At 46.2% G+C, this 20,345-nt stretch overlaps 1 protein-coding gene across 4 annotated transcripts in view; it reads right to left on the bottom strand.

The window, feature by feature from the left end:
- Positions 1-229: 229 nt before the first annotated feature.
- LOC143824740 (phosphatidylinositol 3,4,5-trisphosphate 3-phosphatase TPTE2-like) overlaps positions 230-20,345 on the bottom strand; it is a 40,380-nt gene continuing 20,264 nt past the window's right edge. For all 4 annotated transcript variants that reach the window (XM_077312326.1, XM_077312316.1, XM_077312335.1 and 1 more), the window contains exons 8-19: positions 19,845-19,908; positions 16,727-16,791; positions 15,548-15,608; positions 14,776-14,857; positions 13,708-13,796; positions 13,082-13,143; positions 10,780-10,860; positions 10,015-10,120; positions 9,309-9,406; positions 5,654-5,749; positions 2,217-2,287; positions 230-553 (exon numbers count right to left, since the gene is read on the bottom strand). In XM_077312326.1, coding sequence (XP_077168441.1) covers positions 451-553; positions 2,217-2,287; positions 5,654-5,749; positions 9,309-9,406; positions 10,015-10,120; positions 10,780-10,860; positions 13,082-13,143; positions 13,708-13,796; positions 14,776-14,857; positions 15,548-15,608; positions 16,727-16,791; positions 19,845-19,908 — 978 coding nt within the window. In that variant the 3' untranslated portion in view covers positions 230-450. The remainder of the gene's footprint in view (positions 554-2,216; positions 2,288-5,653; positions 5,750-9,308; positions 9,407-10,014; positions 10,121-10,779; positions 10,861-13,081; positions 13,144-13,707; positions 13,797-14,775; positions 14,858-15,547; positions 15,609-16,726; positions 16,792-19,844; positions 19,909-20,345) is intronic.

The following is a 20,345-nucleotide window of genomic DNA, read 5'->3' as shown; positions in this document are numbered from 1 at the left end:
CCAAATGAACCAGAGTCTAGGCAACTGGATTTCTTTCTACTCCCCCATTTCCAGTCCCAAACTGCTGCCAAGACTACACGGGCAAGTTACCAACCTAGATTCTTCATATAACCCCAGTGTGATGCAGCCAGAATAATGGATTAGTTGATTTGCCTTGGCCAACAACTTCCCTTTCAGGTGGCCAAGAAGGGCACAGTTCCATTGAAGAGTTTCATTCTTGCGCACGAGCCAACTGGCAAATTAATTGTTTTAATCATCATAGAAGTTGAGGGAGGGGGGGGGGGAAACAAGGCAGATTATATCACCATCCCAGTTCCAAGGTACTTCCATCTCTAGGGTATGGAAGGAAAGTCTAGGAAGACAAGAGTTTTCACAGCCATAGCAAACGCACTTGCTTCTGGAAGAAATGGGAAGCATTATTCCGTTCAAACAGCCCCTTTTTGCTCAGGGTTACGGCTCAGTGAAAATCAACTCCACAGCAAAGCTCTCCCTGAAAATCCTCCACATCTTTGGCTTGTGTGGGTTATCCAGTTCACTCCTGGAAAGGTACAGTCTGGGAGGGGTGTGGAAAAACAATGAGATTCCTTTAATGCAAACTCTGCGAAAGTCATTGTTAAAAAGTACAAGAAAGGACTTTAAGAAGGGCTAAGTCACAAGACAAGCAGAGATACACAGCAAAGAGTCTTCGGACACCTTGAACACAACTGTAACATGGCGCAAACTTTTCCGGGTCAAAGCTCACTTCATCAGATGCACAGTTCGTTGGACAGAGGTTCCAGCTGATCAAAGCTTATGTCACTGTAATATTTGTGTGTCTTTAGGCGCTACAGAGGTTAACTTTGACTATAGTAGGCTAACACTGCTACCTTTCTCACTGTGTCTCTGTAGATCAGGGATTCACAATCAGGGGTCTGTGGGAGCTCTGGAGGGGGTCCACAGCCTTTCCCCTCCTGTCTAAAGGGACTCAACCACAGACTAGGGTACCAGTCCCGTGCCCCGGCCTAGCATGAGTGAGTTCTCTCATGGTTTCTACAGCTGGAAGGAGGTGGAGCCAGCACACCTACTCCCACCTTAAACCACCTCCTTTCTATTTCCTCCCGAAGTCCTCCTTGAGCCTGCCTGTTAGCGTGGGTGGTGATGTCATTTCCGGTGACATGGCACTTCTAGGGGTGTGGCAGGGAGGCGTGGCCAGCTGACATCACTTCCGGGGCTCCTCCATGGTCAAAAGGTTGAAAAAGGCAGCTGTAGATACACATAGCACCAGTGCCTTGCCCACAAAGAGTAACATTTAGTCATTGCAATGCAGAACTGCACTTTTGATGTCTAACGGAGAAGACCTGGGCCTTCCCAGAATTCTTAGTAGAGTGATGACAGCTGCTACTGTCATTTGCTCCCATCTCTCCATGCAAACGTGTGGCTTTGATGCTGGGATTGGTGGATTGTTTTTATACCTAAGATAATGCAAAGCCAGGAAACCAGCTGGGGGAGGGGAGGGGAGTGGCCTGGGGTGAAGGTGATGGCACGCATGCCTTCCCACTTCCAGAGTTCTGCGCCTGCATGCAGGTGCCAGCTGGCGTGCCAGCACCACCCCTCCCCTCTGTGATGCTGGCCACTTTGGGCTTCTGTGATTGCAAGTGCGCCGGAGTATGCAACCCTATGACCCCCTTTGGGTCGCCGTAGACTCGGCAACCCAAAGGGGGGTCACACTATCAGGTAGGTTGAGAACCACTGCCCTAGTCAATCTGCCAAAATTAGGATAGGGTTTTTTGAAAATTTTTCTTCTCTCTTCATTTGGAGCCGGAAACAGCAGACACAGGATGGGAGGGTTCTCCTCAGCCACCATTTTGAAAAAAGAAACATACCACAGTACCCCACCCCCTGAGAGTGCCTTCACTGTACTGTATGGTATCATGATTAGGAAACCTTGCCTTAGAGGGAATACTGCTACTCTGGACAGTGTCAACAATAGCATTTAAGCTGTGTTTCAATTCTGGTTGGTTGGTTTCTTAAAATTTCGGGCTGGTTCTACAACCCAAAACCCATTTCACGGTACTGGAAATCCCATCCTGTTGATTACTCTGACTCTCCCTGTGTAATCTGCCCCCAGTCCCAGTGAGAAAGGCAGACCGCAAAACATAAAATAAAACAATCAGTCGGACCGGGGACCTTTTGGCCTCCCAGTCCAGGTTTGCCCTCTGACTCACATGGCAACTTACCTCTTGTCCTCTATAAAGGAGGTGTTGAACCAAAAGAAAAAAGCACAGTCATCATAGCCTTTTGGAAGATCCTGCATTCAAAAAAAGAGATTTGAGACTGCTTATTACATGCACATCCATAACAGTAGCAGCAATCGTTACCTAATACCCATGACTAATGCTCACGTACGTCAAAGCTAGTTTCATGCTATTTCTTTTCCTCAGTTTCTACAATATTGTTATAATATGGAGTCACAAAGCCTTCCAACGAAGGGACAATTGTACAAACACAAGTGTCAACAAGCTGTTCATTTCTAGAGGCATGATCTTCCTTGAATTCATTGCTAGAAAGAATGTACATTCAACAGTGGTGAAGCACTGGATGCAGTTCTGATCACCATCTCTCAAAAAGGATATCAGAGAGCTGGAAAAAGTAGAGAAGAGGGCAGCCAAGATGAATAGAGTGTTGATGCACCTTCCACTAGGAGATAAGGTTGAAGAGCCAGAGCCTTTTCCACTTTGGAAAAGAGATGGGCTTGGGGGGACATGATATAGAGGTTTATAAAATGCACTAGGGGCCAAGCCCATTGCATTCAGGAATACAATGGGCACTAGATTAGGGGAGTGGAAGAACTCTGCAGATGGCCTCCCCCTCCCCCCAGAACTGGAAAGGCTGCAGGCAGCTGTTAGGGAACTCACCAGCAGGAACAGCTCTCACCTGCAACCTCCGAGCCTCGGAGGGAAATGGAAAGAGGAGGGAGTGGTTGGGTGGGGGATGGAAGGCAATTGGTTGGCTGCTGGACAGACAGTCAAGCCGGTAGGAGGAGGAGGCATTCAGGGGCGGGACAGCTGCCCTGAATGGGTGTTAAGTGCTGAGTGGCAGTTAAGCCATGAGACCAACTCCTCCTCCAAGGCCTTACCAGAAATACATTATGTGGAGAGAGTTGACTTTTCCTCCATCTCTCAAAATACTAGAACACAAGGGCATCCATGGAAAGTGATGGGCGGCAGAGTCAGCGTAGACAAAAGGAAATGCTACTTCACACAGCGAGTGATTAAAATGTGGAATTCGCTGCCAGGGGATGTACCGATGGCCACAGGCACAGACAGCTTTTGAAGGGAATTAACAGATTCAAGCAGGACAGGTCAATCAGTGTGACTAGCCATGGGGACTGGAACAAACCTCCATGTTCAGAGGCAGCCAACCTTGGATAACATCAGAAGAAAGCCTCAGCCTCTATGCCCTTTTGCCAGACATCCAGAGGAAATGGCTGGCCATTTTGTGACGGTGGTGAACTAGGATGGACCACGGTCTGATCCAGCAGGGTTCTTGGTTTTTTACACCCAATTGGTCAAAATCAGATTATTGGGGGGAGGGGAGAAAGCAAGAGGCAAGCACACTGTTCTGACGCCTTTTTGTTATGGAGCTACTCCCATCCGTGGTGGGGGGGAGACATTTATTTATTCTCTTATATTTTTATACCACTCTTTCCAAACGGCCCAGGGTGGTTAAAAACAAGCACACGGAAATCAAAAGTCTGAGGGTTTTGAAGACCTCATTAGCCACAGTGCACAGTACAGTTAAGAGGCTTCTGGTTGGAAAAATATTAGAAGTTTATTCCATGATTGCTCAACGCGGTCCCTATTTAAAATCACTCTAGGTACTCCCTGAACAGAATAAACCAGAATTTTTATTACATGGAAAAGACTTCTGAGTGGGATTCCTTTTTAAACGTGTACATACTTCCCCTTCTGCCACGTTGCCTTCATTTAAAAATAAATTTCAATTTTTAAAATTCGTACAAAGCCTTTTCCAGAAAAGGTAAAACAGCTCCACCCTAAATCTCCCATATCTTTCCAATCTGGCTTGCGGTGAGACTATCACCCAGATAGAATTATGTGATCGTTATATTACTTCATTAAACCCTCTAATCTGATTTCTCTAAAGGCATGATGTTAGACACTTCTGAACACTGTAAAGAATAATAGTCGCAAACTCATTTGTTCTGGGATTCATTATGGACATAACGCCATTGCTCCGTAACTTATCTTTCTCAAAGAATTATCATAGGGCATCATATGGATACTATGACAGTTTACTAATATCTGCACTCTCATGATTCTTGTTACATTTTGTCTGAGAAAGTGTGCATGCACACGAAAGCTCACGCCTTGAATAAACCTTTGTTGGCCTTAAAGGTGCTATTGGACTCAAATTTAGTTGTGCTACTTCTGACCAACACGGCTACCCACTTAAATGTACCTAGAAAACACAGTCCTTGGAATGGAGAGGGGGTTTTGTCAACACATGCTCATGCGCACTCCCTTCCAGGGATCTGTAATTCAGATTGGTGCCTAGTAACTGGTTCTTGTGACCTGGAGTCACACCTGCAGATTGCACCAAGATTTTCTGGATGGGTTATATCCAAACAGATGATCCAGAGCTCCAAGAGGATCTCCCCTCCAAACGTATCTAGTGGGCAACATCAATGACAAGGTCTGAATGGGGTCTGGTGGGGGCTAGCCAGGATCTGGAGATTATTCAGGATGCAAACTATTAGAGATTTTAAAATAAGAGTGCCAGTACCAAATGCAGACACAATTTAGGTTTACGTAAAGATCAAAGCTGTAGAAACAACTGAATACTAACGCCCACCTAGAGCAATGAAGAGTATTGCATATGCGTGCTCTTGCTCATTCTATAAATCTAGGTGGTGTCTGCATTTGGAACATTTGGTACACTTCTGGTCACCAGCATTAAACAAAGGGATGCTGTAAAAGTGGAAGAGATACAGCAAAGGGCAATCAAAATGTTCAAGTGGTTGGAGTACCTTCCTTGTGAAGACAGACTGGTGCTTCCCAGCTTCACTTTCAGAAGCAACCCAACAACTGGAAGAGGGGGAAGCGATTTGTAAGCGATTTGTAAGATTGCACATGCAGTAAAGCAAGGGTAGTCAACCTGTGGTCCTCCAGATGTCCATGGACTGCAATTCCCATGAGCCCCTGCCAGCAAATGCATTTGCTGGCAGGGGCTCATGGGAATTGCAGTCCATGAACATCTGGAGGACCACAGGTTGACCACCCCCTGCAGTAGAGAGAAAGAGAGATGTTTCTCTCTCCCATCATTCTACAAATTGGAGTCATCCAATTAACCTGAATAGCAGCGAAGTGAGGACACAGCCTTTCAAATGGATAATTAACAGAAATTGCCATAAGATGTGGTGAAGGCCACTTATACAGGTGGATTTAAGAAGGAATTAGATAGATTCATGGAGGAAAGGGCTGTCTACTCCCCCAAGTCAGGTAACATAAGCAATCGAATTATGCAACCATGCACCTCTGAATACCAGTTGTTGAACTACATACTGGCCTATACCAACTTCCAAGAACACGGCTCTTAGGAATGTCATTATGATGGTGCGTGGAAGGAATCAGAGACCCGCCATTCATTGACTTACAGAAGAGGATTCAAATCGGACTTTCACATCATTACGAATGATAGGGCAGTTTTCCAAACTGATCACTGCACAGTCGTGTTCTCCGTCAAAGAACAACTGCAAGAAAGGAAACAGGTATCTCATTCTTACCTCCTAGGATAAAGAACATATAAGAAACAGCCTTATGCTGAATCAGCCCACCTGTCCTTCAGGGCCTGTATTGTCTTCTCAAGGCCCAGAGAGAGCCTCCAGGGTCTCAGGCAGAGGAACTGCCCACCACCTGCTACCAGCTCCTTTAACTGAAGATGCCAGGGATGGAACCTGGGACCTTCTACATGTCAAGCAGAGGCTCTTCTACTGATCAACAGCCTCTCCCCAGCCTGTAGACCTAGACATGGCTCATTCTCCTTCCTCTCTGTCCCATAAAAACCGAAGTCATTGTAGCCCTCTTGGTGGACAAACACCCATCCACCACGAGATCCCAGGGACTTTTCAAAACAAGCAAGGTTCAAAGATACTTTTTGATGTGGAACATCTATTGGCGTGGTCCCTGTAACGGAAATGATAACGGATGTCTGTTGTTCTGCCTTAGGGAGAGCACCAGTAGATGGAGCGCCCGTGCCATAGCAGTAAGGCCTAGCACTGAGGCCCAGTCATCGCTATGGCATGAGCACCCGTCTTATAAGAGAGCACGGGCAGCTTCAGGAGACTGATGGCAGCTGCAGCAAGCGGGCCTTGGTGCCCAGGAGTACCAAAGGTAAGGCAGGAAAGGGTTTAGGTGGGAGGGAGTCTGGGTGCGTGTTTCTGAGAGGGGAGAGTGGGCAAGGGACAAGGATTTCAGCCCCTTTTGTAGATGTTCCACATAAGGGGCGGAAATCCTTGCCATTAGCTGCTTCTGTGTCACAATCCCTGGACTTCCTTGGAGGTCTCCTATTCAAATACTAAGCAGGGCTGTGTTTGTCTCTAGCAAGGGTCAGCCGATGACTATCAGAAAAGGGTTAACAGTTAGCACTTGTTGCTCGGAGGAACAGGCAAGGTGGGTCATATGATTTGTTTACTGGTATGTAAAGTGTTTACGCCATTGTTGACATGTCCTGTTCCCACATGGAGAATTCTTTGTTTTCTCTAAACTGCCCTTCGGCAAAGAGAGAGACCCATATTGAAGTTTAACATGTAACAGCTAGGGTTAAGAGCTCCGCCGTAAGCTACAAGAAGCTATACATTTTTTTGTTTTGTGTCCCAGTTCCTCCATCCTAGTAGTTCTAGGCCAGTTTGGTGTAGTGGTTAGGAGTGCAGACTTCTAATCTGGCATGCTGGGTTCAATTCTGCACTCCCCCACATGCAGCCAGCTGGGTGACCTTGGGCTCGCCACAGCACTGATAAAGCTGTTCTGACAGAGCAGGAATATCAGGGCTCTCTCAGCCCCACCCACCTTACAGGGAGTGGGGAGAGGAAAGGGTGGGTGACTGTAAGCTGCTTTGAGCCTCCTTCGGGTAGTGAAAAGTGGCATATAAGAACCAACTCTTCTTCTTCTTCTTCTAATGAAATACTTTATTATACTTTAATACTGACATGTCTGGTCTCTTGATTTATATTAACTCTGCCACTTTTAATACACAAAATGCCCAACAGGCTGACCCTGCTTAGCATCCAAGATCGGACAGTGTCGGATCAGCCTGGGCCATTCAGGTCAGAATTATTTGCAGCAGGGGTGGCCGAGATGTGGCTCTCCGGATGTCCATTCCAGCTGCCAGGGGCTCAAGGGAATTGTAGTCCATGGACATCCGGAGAGCCACAGTTTGGCCAACCCTGAGTATAGTGGACTCCAATCGTTCTAAGATTATAATGATGTGCAGTGCTAACAGCTCTCCAATGGTGCACATCTAGGAAATGACTGTCCATTGTTCAAGGGCATTCAGAGCGGCATAACTCAACCGACTCTCTCTGGATGTGAACATTCCTTTGCACTAGAAAATATAAACCTTTAGTTAATCCTCAATCTGTCTTCCAACACCTCTGCCTGTTAATTTACTACTCCCTGTGGGAACAATGCTAGGAAATATAGTCCTCTGTCCTGGGAAGGAGATTACAAAACACGCACTCAGTTTGGTTTGGCTTGGCTTGGAGACCAACACCCACTCTTCAAGCCAGGTTTTCGTTTCATTTAGAAACTTTGAGCCAAGCGCTTCCCAACCACATTCCACCCTTCCAGCGCTAACCCAACCAGCCCAAACCCACCAATATACGGTCGTATATGCACAAGTGTGTGTGAAATTTGGGATAGGGATGGGGAGCCCTCTTGCTACAAAGCATAACCATCAAACTGTTTTCCAAGGCAGAGCTGACAATCGCCGTGAGACAAATTGACAGTAGCGGTATATAAACCTAAAAATAAATAAATAAATAAAACTATGTGAGGCTGGTTGGTAATAAATTTCCAGTAGAACTCTTCTGAGGAATAAGAATATGTATGACTCCGGTTGCTATTCGGCATTCCATAGGAGGCTCTCCATGACTGCCATCTTCTTGATTTGTACTGGAAAGATCTGCAAACAGTGGCCCAGAAATGCCTTCCTTTCCATTTCAGGTCTGACTAATCTTCACTAACCTCTTGGTTGGAAGGTACAGCCTTCAAAAGACATCATTAAGGGGAACGTTCTGGTGCGGCCTCTGAATGAGATAGGAGTGGGAGGAAAAACTCCAAGCAACCTGTTTCCATCCTACTTCTCCCCAATTTATCCTCACAACCAGTTCTGCGAGGGAGGCTAACCTACATGTAAGAAACTGCCCCCTCTAAGGTTATGTAGTGAGCTTTCCAATCATGTGGGCCGCCAAATCTAGTTCTACTCAGGCACTGTAACCAGACGAGCTCAATCCGAAAGCTAAGCAGGGTCAACACTGCAAAACGGAGCTCTTCCACCAGGGCTACGGTTGAGGCCGGTACAGCTAGGGAGTTCTGCATGGCCCCCCCTTCCAGGAGAGTGGTACTCAGCAGCAGTTGTGTCCCCTCTCCCCTCCCACCCCTCTAGGAGATGGTTACTGGGGGGATTGAGATTAGTGAGGGACTTATTTTTTTTCCACCGTATCATTTTTCTTCTTGGTTTTTGAATTGTGTGTTTATGTCTGGGGTTTTAATGGGGATTTTATGGGGGTTTCCATTCAGACTTTGTAACCCACTATGAGCCGTCTGGAAGTGGCAGGTAATAAATCAAATAAATTAATGATAGTTCTTGGATGGGAGACCTTCCAAGGAAATCTAAGGATCAGGACACGGAAGCAAGCAATGGTAAATCTATCTATGAATGTCACTTGCCTGGTTGCCAGACAATCCTAGGACCTCCTGGCCACACTACACGCATGCCATACTATAAATCAGGGGTAGTCAAACTGCGGCCCTCCAGATGTCCATGGACTACAATTCCCACGAGCCCCTGCCAGCAAATGCTGGCAGGGGCTCGTGGGAATTGTAGTACATGGACATCTGGAGGGCCACAGTTTGACTACCCCTGCTATAAATAAATAAGTACATAAATAAATGCCTTGTTACATGGAGGGCCATAAAATCACAACACAAACAAACCCAGAAGGTTCCTTCTCTTCAGTCCACGCCTCCTGCACACGTGCACTGTCTACGGCAAGAAGTAGTTAGGACAACGCACCCCCATCACCCCCTTACCTTGCAGTTCTCTTGGGTTGCACAAACGCACTGGAAGACTACTTGCTTCTCCATCAGGATCTGCACTTTCAAATCAGACCCATTGCCTTTCCCAACGCCTGCAAAAGCACGGAGGTAGCAGAACGATTAATAGAACCGACCTGCAGGAATTCCGATTCAGGAAGCAGAAGGGCCGGGTTTCTGCATCCCACTTTTCACTACCCAAAGGAGTCACAAAGTGGCTTAAAATTGCCTTCCCTTCCTCTCCCACAACAGACTTCCTGTGAGGCTGAGAGAGCCCTGAGGGAATGGTGAATGGCCCAAGGTCACACCACTGGCTGCATGTGGAGGAGTGGGGAATCAAACCTGGTTCCTCCAGATTTGAGTCCACTGCTCTTAACCACCCCACACTGTCCCCACAAACAAATGCCCAGTAGAGAAATGTGGGACAAGAAGCACAAATGGAGCTCTTCTGCCAGGCATTTGGGTGAGGCTGGGCTATGATCTCAGAGTTGACATTGGGTTTCCCCTGCCCCCCTTGGGCTCCTGGGCCTGGTCTAATACGGGCCCGGATGTTGCTGACTTACTCCTATTATGTCATCCCCAATCTTGATTGGAACCCATACTGGCGATGGAGAGCTTGATGTATTATGGAAAAGTTATTTGTTTAAAAATAAAAATATACAAATTAAATTGAAAAGTGTTCAGCATTTGCAGCAGTGCTTACCATGGATAGCCATGACCTTGATGCTTTTGATTCTGAGGGGCCTCTCTGGTGGAAGTTTCAAGTTGTACTTGTTCTTCACGATTTCATAATATCCCACATATCTACTCTGTAATGAGGTAAATGTTTTTAGAAAGACGCGAAATACTGTACAAATGCTACGCTTTCTAGTTCTACGTAGTGAAAGAGAAAGAGCACACTTCCAAGTTCAACCCTTCAGACACCCAATCCACCTTCTGCCCATAAGACATAATGAATTATCAAGCTTGACATACACCAGGCAAACTCTACAAGCATCGTGCCCCCAAAACATTCATAAACTAGACCTTTTTCTGACCCACAATGCAGTAGGACTACAATCTAAGGACTGCCATTTTGGTAAAATCTATAGAAGAAGAGGCGTTGGTTTCTATACCTTGCTTTTCAATATCAGGAGTCTCCAAGGGGCCTAACAATCACCTTCTCTCCCCACAACAGGCACCTTGTGAGGCAGGTGGGGCTGAGAGAGCTCTAAGAGAACTGCTCTGTGAGAACAGCTCTAAGAGAACTGCAACTGGCCCAAGGTCGCCCAGCTGGCTGCATGTGGAGGAGTGGGGGAATCAAACATGGCTCTAGAGGTTCAAAGCTGCCACTCTTATTCTCCACACCACACTGGCTCTTAACTACAAGGGAGCAAGTAAGCAGTTATCCTAGCTGGTAGGCACGGCAACCCACTGATACGACACGTGTAATTGGTGTCTTAACTGGAGCTTCAAGGCAGATACTCACCTGGGAAGGTGTTTCAACACCCTGAAACTTGGAGCTGGTGCTTTTATCCGTTCTCCTCTCACCAAAGTAATCCAAGCTTTCCTACAAAAGTTAAGAGCCAGATTACTACAGCTACTGCCACACCCACTAGACCAGGGGTAGTCAAACTGCGGCCCTCCAGATGTCCATGGAATACAATTCCCATGAGCCCCTGCCAGTGTTTGCTGGCAGGGGCTCATGGGAATTGTAGTCCATGAACATCTGGAGGACCACAGGTTGACTACCCCTGCACTAGACCACTGATCCCCAACATGACCACCCACAGGCACCACCATTTCCTAGCCCCCTTTGCATCATTTCCCAAAGGAAAGAGCCATCCCTGGCTTTCTTACACTTCACTGCACTAAGGGGTGTTTCCAGAAGAGCCCCAGGAGGCATCTCCTATGGGTGGGGTGGGCAGCAAGCAGCCATCCAGAACCCACTGTGCCCATCAGAGGAGTAAGCGTTCCTCAGAAGGATGCTAACAGGTGCATCACCTGCAGCAGCTAGTTGATGACTGGCCATATCACCTATGCAAGTCTTTTTGTGGCTGGACCCTCCAACCTCTCAAAATCCCAAGAGTTTCAGCAACAGATCCTGCCATTAAAAATAGAGTTGAATAGCACCTTTAAGACCAACAACGATTTATTCAAGATGTGAGCTTTCGAATGCAAGCACTCGAAAGCTCCCGTCTTGAATATCTTTGTTGGTCTTAAAGGTGCTATCAGACTCTATTTTTGTTGTGCTCCTTCAGGCCAACACGGCGACCCGCTTGAATTGATCCTGCCATTGTTGTCTATAATATAAAAGACACCCAGGCCCACTTCATTGCAGGAGCAAAATCCTCCCTCCCAGTTGTCCTAGCAGCACGACTCCAGAACGCCCCTCCCAATCATGAGGCTTATTGGCTATTTTTAAAAAAAGAATGAAGAGTTTATTTATGCAACTCTTGGAATGTTAGGACTTCTTCAAAAGCTGGAGGCTGCAGGAATACCATTCTACAACCACCCAGTCTGGGCAGCCCAGGCAAGTGCAATCCATCAGATCTCAGAAGCTAAGTAGGGCCAGCCCTGGCTTGCACTCCAAGGAGTACCAGGGCTGTGATGCAGCGCAGGCAACGGTAAGCCACCTCCGAACCTCTCAGGCCTGGCTGCCAGGCAATCTTAGGATCTGCTGGCTACACTATACATGTAATATAATAAAAACAAAGTAAAAACAATACATATCTAACTGCAAATGAAGAACAGACCAAACGTGTTTCGACCCACAGGGGTCTTCCTTAGTGGCCAATATATAATGTACAATGCTCTCTTGTCTAAAAACAAATTGTTTTGCTGGGTGGTCAAGAGAAATCTATCTGGTGTAGCCCCAACCAACGTTCTTAAAGTGTTTCTTTTTGGAGCCCACCTCCTAAGACATGGTATTTATTGTCTAGGACCACCACTCTGTTATAGTCTTATTCTGTATCAAGAGCGCATTTCATGTGTGTCAGAAAAATCAGAACTCCTGGTAGAGTTCCAGTCACTATTACGATGGGCATGGAAAAATTCTCCATGTGCCTAGGATCTGTAGGCTGAAGCTACAGTATGTAAAATGAGGACACTGCCAGTCAAAACTTGACATTTACATAAGGCAAAGGCATCGTGTTGCCATTATCCAAACTGGTACCGTCTGGCACTCTGTACGTTGCAGATGAAGACCTGCCATGGCAAAAACTACCACTCCGAGCCATTTGAATAGAAGTCCACAGTAATTGCTGAGTGGAAACATCCAGCCAAGGCAATCCTGATGTGTGGTCAATAATTCTTGATCATCTGCCAGGGCAAGGAAGATTATGGCAAGGTAGCAAGACAGGTATTGTGCTCTCCTACACAAAGGAATTTGACAGATCATGTGGCCCACATTCACTGACTGCGGGACTTCTCCCTGAACTCCTTTCCTGACGTCAGAGATCTCATGCAGCACTGCCCCTCATACGCCTCTTGGGGGAAAAAAACCATAAAAGTGATTCCTTTAAAAGCCAAGTCGAAGAATAGGCTACATTTTGCCTCATGATTCACACAGTGTAGTTACAGGCCGCTGATCACCCATAGGATCAAATGCATTAATTCAGGGGTAGTCAAACTGCGGCCCTCCAGATGTCCATGGACTACAATTCCCATGAGCCCCTGCCAGCATTTGCTGGCAGGGGCTCCTGGGAATTGTAGTCCACGGACATCTGGAGGGCCGCAGTTTGACTACCCCTGCTTTAATTCTCCTGAACAAAACGTTGTCACTTTTTTACCTGTGCGCTCTCAAACTGGTTGCTGTCGATAAGCCAAGTGCAAACCATAGTTCCGGTCCGACCTACACACAAACACACACACACACACACAAAGGAAAGCAGAACTCGGCAGAAGGAAAGACATGGCCAGTTGGAACAGGGAGAGCACTTTGCACATGGGTCTCACGGCACTACCTCCCACAGCACATCTGTAGAACATCTGGCCCGGAATTTGGCCCACTGACTGAAATGCCCTTTGAGTGGACAATCCTGCCCACCGTACCCCATGAATTCTCTTAAGAACACTTAGAGGAGGGGTGGCCAAACTGCGACTCTTCAGATGTCCATGGACTACAATTACCATGAGCCCCTACCAGAACCATGAGCCCCTACCAGATCATCAGTGAAGATCTCTTTCTTTAGGAAAGAATGAATACAAGTTTAAACATACTAGTTACCCATTTCTAAGTTTTCTGCCTCCCTTCATAACAGAATAGGTCATAAAAGACAACGGCACCTGTTTTGGAATGCCTTGAATACAAGCGAAACTCTTCCCAGTCATGAGTGGGAACAAGCCAAGTTCACCCTCCACACACTTCTTCTCCAGGCTAGTCTCTCTCTTTTTCGAGTAAAACATGCTTACTTACCCTTTCCTCCTTTGCAGTGTATCACTATGATGTTTTTTGGGTCCTGGTTCATCCAGTTCCTCACACTAGCAGTAAAGTTGAGCATCTCCCTTAAGAGATAAAGCAAATGCCTCACTTTAAGATTTTGGTTCCTGAGCTACTGTTCTGGAAAACGTAAAATACGATGTGTTGTTTATCAGAGCAGCAATATTAGACTTCCTCAAGCTTGTTCACAAGATGCCAACACAATAGGGACAAATGCAGCCAGTGTTTTCATTCACGTTTAATTCTCCTCCGGGCCCACCTGCCTTTTGTCCATGCAGGCTCCAGGACACTGAGCACAACCATTTTGCCGACCAGAAAAGACTCCACCTCCCTTCCCCCTCTATGCAAAGCTGGCTGAATCTAAGTTTTGCTCTGGTGACAATGATGTCATCCGTTCAGTCGTGTCCGACCCTCGGCAATTCTATAGGAAAGTTTTCTCCATATGCCCCTGTCTCTGACTGCTTCTTTTAGTTGGTTCACGGTCATCCCTGTATCGGCTTTGGTCGTGTCGAACCAGCGAATCCTTTGGCGACCACGTTTCCTTTTGCCACTGACCATTAATGATTTTTCTAGCGAGTCTGATCGCATGATGTGTCCAAAGTAAGTGAGCTTTAGCCGTAATATCTTGCCTTCTAATGACATAATTGGTTTGCTCCTCTCTAAAGCTATCTTGTTGGTAACTTTGGCTGTCCATGGTAGTCACAGCATTCTTCTCCAACACCCTGTTCTAATGAGTCAGAGAGACTAGCACATTTTTAAACACAGCAACTAGCCTGAGAAGTCTCCATTTCTAAGCCTGCAGGCTGCACACGCCCGGACCTGGACGTGCCACACTTAGCTTGATCTCTGTCATTCTTGGAAGCTAAGCTCAGATGAAAGACCACCGCCAAGGAAGCTTAGAGTGGCTCTGCTGAGGCAGGCAATGGCAAACTGCCTTTGTTTCCTCTTGCCTTGCAAATGCCCCCAGGTTGCCGCAAGCCAGCTGCGACTTGGCCCTCCTCTAGTACCAAGCTGCACCCAGGCCCGTTTCGGCCTATGACTTACTCTAAAGTAGGGACATTGTGGTCATCGATGAACAGCCGCTCCACCCTATAATGGAAATACAGCGGGTCATAGCCCTGTTCACCTGCAAGGGAAGAGGATTTAACATATTTAAAGCGCCCCCCCCCGAAATGGTCGCGTGGACAGATTTCCAGCTGTATTTTGCTGGAATGTTTCAATTCATTGCCTTACATGGCAGGTTAAAGACTCGTCTTTTGCCCACAGTTGGGTATTAGCACTGTAAATCACCTTGAGTTTCTGAGAATGGAGGTCTACAAAATGAGGCAAGTAAACCAATCCACCTACCCCACTGCAGAAAGAGTTTTTATTCAATTCAGGTGTGGATCCTGTGGAAGGGATCTCTATCAAAGTCCCACCCCCTTTGCCTGCTCTGCTCCTACTGCAGCCCAAAATGACCCCTAAAATTCAGTTCCTGGTGGACCCTCAGGAAACACATGAAAGGGAAATCTGAAAAATTACCACCCCAGTCTGCTAGTGGAAGTTTTCTAGGGGATCGCCACTGTTTAGTGTCCAAGCTCCAGGCTCTGCAATGACTTTTTGGTGGCCACAAAGACACCAGTTGGCCAAATCCTTGAGCGCAGCTCATTTTTAATGACTGGAGAAGGATTAACACGGTTCACTAAGCAGGTGGCAGGGTGAGAACAGCAATTCATGCTCTTTCAAGGTCAACGTAAGACTATTATTGAACATGGTCAAATAAACCATTTTCGATATGGGAATGCAGTGGGGTTGGAGGACAAGAGGACACACTTACTGCAAAGGTTGTAGACTTTATAGTGGTCTTCATGTTTTGTATCCAAGAACCTGACCACTTCCTACAAAAATGAAAGGAAGATATTTGAAGAATTTGCTACTGGGGAGAAGGCTATAAGGACTGGTTAAATGAATCTGGCCTCAGGTTTGGGGTTCTTTTTAAGAACAAGACTGGAAACAGAGAGCTCCCTCATATGTAAAAGAAACCCCTCCATACCAATGCTGCAGCAAAGCCCACTGGTATTGTTAAATGTGCTAAAAATAATTTATACCATGCTTCACCTGCAAGTAATCTCTAGTACACTGATTAGTGGAGATTAACCATGGACTTCCCTCCCCCAAGCATTTATTAATACACTGGGGAATGAAATTCAATAAAGATCTTAGTTGCTTTTGTGTTCGTTAACTATATCCAATTTTTAACACACCTAGAGAGCAAAAAAGAATCAAGGGTTCAAATATTAACTAGATGGCATTATATAATCAACACATTAAACAAGCCACAAGCATGAATTACTCCCCCCCCCCTCCACTACAGCCTTAGAGATATAATCAGATTTTTACTTAGGAAGGCTTTTCCTGGGGCAATACCCACTGCTGTCCATTACCACTTTACTACCAGGAGCCAAATTTGCAACTGCTTTGTTGCTCAATGGGGGATACTTAACTTGCAAGGTAACTTGCAAGCAAATATGTCATCTGAAAGGGACTGAGGAAGAAAAATAAAAACTGGTGAAACCCTTGGAAATTGGCAGGAGGTTCTGCTATTTTTTAGGCAGAAGACCTGGCCTGGATAGACCAGGTAAGTCTGATCCTGTCAGATCTTGGAAGCTAAGCAAGGCCAGCCCTGGTATATATTTGGATGGGAGACCTTCCAAGGATTTGGGTGGTAAGTCCTCTAAGGCAGGGGTAGTCAACCTGTGGTCCTCCAGATGTTCATGGACTACAATTCCCATAAGCCCCATGCCAGTGTTTGCTGGCAGGGGCTCATGGGAATTGTAGTCCATGAACATCTGAAGGACCACAGGTTGACTACCCCTGCTCTAAGGAACCCAAGGGGTGCTGACACAGAGGTAGCCAATGGCAAACCCCCTCTGAACATTCCTTGCATAGCTGCCAGACAATCCTTGAATCTCCTGGCTACATTACACACGCCATACGGTAAAAAAGTTTAGGTTACCATAATAGGATTTCTGTAGAAAGACTGCTGCCCAGAAGATGGAAAGGACATTGCTATAACACGAGCTGAGGAGGAAAAGAATGGAAGGCATACAAGTCTTTAGAAGATTCAGATGGGTTGCCATGTTGGTCTGCAGCAGAACAGTGTTGCAATGTTGCAACCTTTAAGAGCAACTTAGTTTAATTCTGGCTATGAGCTTCTGTGTGCGTGCGAGCGAAAGCTTACACACAGAATTAAATGGTGGTCTTAAAGGTTGCTACTAGACATATGCATGCCCCCGAAAAACTTACATGCAGAATTGTGAACTGCCCCAAGACAGCTGGGGTGGGTTATAAATGTGACGTAATTAAAATTGGTTAGTCTTAAAGAAGGAAAAGCGAGACCCAATGGAATCTCAAAGCGGCTTTCCCTTCCTCTCCTCACGACAGACACCCTCGTGAGGTAGGTAGGGCTGAGAGAGCTCTGCGAGAACTCAGGTCCCTGGATATTCACCCAGACAAATCAGCCTCCCCTACCTCATATGGGTCTCACAAACGTGATAGTTGGTGCAGTGGCACATTGATTTTCACAGAAGAGCACGCTAAGAACACTAAAATGAATCCACATTTCCAGGGCAAGATCAAACGCTTGCCCAGCCACCATCCCTACTTAACACTTCAACTTGTATTTTTATGAAACACTGTGCTTTGGCTTTGTACATAGTTCTCTTGAACACAAATACAGTCTCCGGTTAAGTTACCCACAGTAATTTGCACACAGCTTCTAGTAAATGTTTTTCCGGTTGTTTGTTTTTTTAAAAGGCTGGATTAACAGGGGCAAGGAGGCATGGGTACCTAAGGTGAAAATGGAGTGAGCCGTTTTACAGTCGCATGGTTAAGCAGCGAGCCTCCTGTTTTATGAGCAACCAAAGACATTAACCGGTTTCCCTGTCATGCTGGTATTTCAAGTGCCAGGAAGGAACTTATCCTGAGAACGCATTTGCATCCCCTGGAACAATTGAGAGACATGCTGTTCCACAAAGGGAAGAACTGAAGAAGCCATGCACAAACGTATATGAAGTTGTCTGATGCCCCCAGACACTACAGGCCAAATGTGACCAAACTGTGGCTCTCCAGATGTCTATGGACTACAATTACCATGAGCCCTTGCTAGCATAGTTCTGGCAGGGGCTCAGGGTACTTGTAGTCAGCCAGTTTGGTGTAGTGGTTAGGAGAGCCAGTTTGGTGTAGTGGTTAGGAGTGCGGACTTGTAATCTGGCATGCCAGGTTCGATTCTGCGCTCCCCCACATGCAACCAGCTGGGTGACCTTGGGCTCGCCACGGCACTGATAAAACTGTTCTGACCGGGCAGTGATATCAGGGCTCTCTCAGCCTCACCCACCCCACAGGGTGTCTGTTGTGGGGAGATGAATGGGAAGGCGACTGTAAGCCGCTTTGAGCCTCCTTCGGGTAGGGAAAAGCGGCATATAAGAACCAACTCTTCTTCTTCTTCTTCTTCTTCTTCTAGTCCATAGACATCTCGACAGTGTGGTCACACATGATATAGGTCTATGCTAGACTTAGCTAATACGACTGAAAGGCCCTTCAGGGTCCTTGGTGCACATTTTCTAGAGTTCTGCTAACTTGAGATCCTTGAAGATAAGATTCAGGTGTGTAGCTGCGTTGGTCTGAAGTAGCAGAACGAAGCCAGAGTCCAGTGGCACCTTTAAGACCAACAAAGTTTTATTCAAGTGTAAGTTTTTGCCTGCGCACACACTGTGTCAGATAAAATTGAGACCCTTGTAACTGACGAACACTTCTTTTTATCACTAAAAAGGATGGACTCCCAGTACAAAATATTGGTGTTTTTGACCCACACTGTGGACTCAAATATAGCTCAGACACCAAAGGTGCAAGCGTTGGGAAACAGGTAGCTAAAGACAAAAGCCTCAGAGTAGCTGGGGTGTTTAATTTTATTTGATCGTTAGGCTGCCCCCCCTGCACAGCAAGCTTGGGGTGGCTTGCATCACAGATTTAATACAGTTAAAAACACAATTTAAAATAGTTCAAAAAACAGCAATTCTTCGCATAACAGTAGTGCTCTCATGGATAAATTAGCGAGTTGCTCAGTTTAAAATTCTAATATTTCCCATCATTCTCCCAACTAGCTGTCAAAACCCTGATTGATGTTTTGCCATATGTCCTGTTTGATGTTTTACGCTGTAGCATTTGCTGCCTCTGCCCTGTAATCTGTTTAGTGTCGCTTGCTATGTAGGCTCCCACAACCCTTTTGAGTTATGTCTTTGATCCAGCAGCTTATTCCACCCTATGTTAGATCTTAAGTGTGAATAGCTGTGGTCTCTGCTCTGTTGCCCTGGGAACAATATTGAAGGCCTTGGAGCCAGGGCAGCCATGTCATCAACATGAGCCATTTGTGCCCAAACTGTTTGGTGCTAGGAAAGGTTGAGGGCTTTGGGTTGATAAGGGAGTGCTTGCAGAGAATCCCCCAGTCTAAGCAAGGATTCCGTGACGATTTAATTGACTTCTCTTCAATAAAGTGCTTTATTTTCCTAAACAAAGCCTGGTTTACTGGGAGCGATCTAGCTTTCTATTCAATTGCCAGAAATGTCACTAGTACCCATGTTTCATATTTAAACCATGAGTCTACCTTTACTCTATTAATTTACTGGTACACTGGCAGCTCAAGAGCATTTCCCCAGTGGAAATGCTGCAAGAGAGAAGACAGATGAGTGTCCTCCTACACACAAGGCCAAAGCAACCTGATTCTGCTCGGAGACGTTGTTCAGGAGGCAAAAATGAAGGAAAATCATCAGGGTTGGGCCTGCGTGATAATTTGTTGTGTCCTTAGAACTCTATCCATCCTGCGACATTAAGGTTAGACTTTAACCTTAACACCCAGAGAAACTGGCAAGGTTTTCTTTAGCACTGCATTGGTGTCTCTCTCCCCCAACATACCGATAGAACAGCATAAATAGTTTGAGGCCAGAGAAGGGGAAACAGAGAAAATGGAACTCTCCAGTGTTCAAACACACTTTCCATAATTGTGGAATGCTGGATTTCTGCTGCTTCCCACACCACAAGCTAACTGCAACCAGTTTTTAAATTCAGGCTGTACATACCGGTGATGTAAGTGAGGTCCAAATCAAAGCCATCTTTTAGGTAACGCCTTTTATTTTCTGAAACCTATGATGGGAGAGAAAAGGTGAAGGAGGCCGTGAACCTAGAAATAAACGCTGCCAAGTTTTGGTACGAATACATCACGTTTTAGTTCAGTTCAACAGGGGTTGACGATGCTTTCTTTGGAAACGTTTTCCAGGGTCACTCTTACCAGCTTGGGTATTATAAACAGTACTACATCACGTCTCAAGGCCAGGGAACAAAACCGTTCATGGACAGAAATTGCAAGAGGACAGGGATTTCTCATAACCTGTGTTAACTTGTACAAAACTATACATTGTTGGTATGTGTTTTAGGGAAGTGTGAGGGATTAAAGGTAAAGGTATCCCCTGTGCAAGCACCGAGTCATGTCTGACCCTTGGGATGACGCCCTCTAGCGTTTTCATGGCAGACTCAATACCGGGTGGTTTGCCAGTGCCTTCCCCAGTCATTACCGTTTACCC

This window comes from Paroedura picta, chromosome 1 (genome assembly GCF_049243985.1).
Source record: "Paroedura picta isolate Pp20150507F chromosome 1, Ppicta_v3.0, whole genome shotgun sequence".
NCBI lineage: Eukaryota > Metazoa > Chordata > Lepidosauria > Squamata > Gekkonidae > Paroedura > Paroedura picta.
Note: the sequence above shows the minus strand (reverse complement) of the source record. Positions and strands in the feature narration are given on the sequence as shown.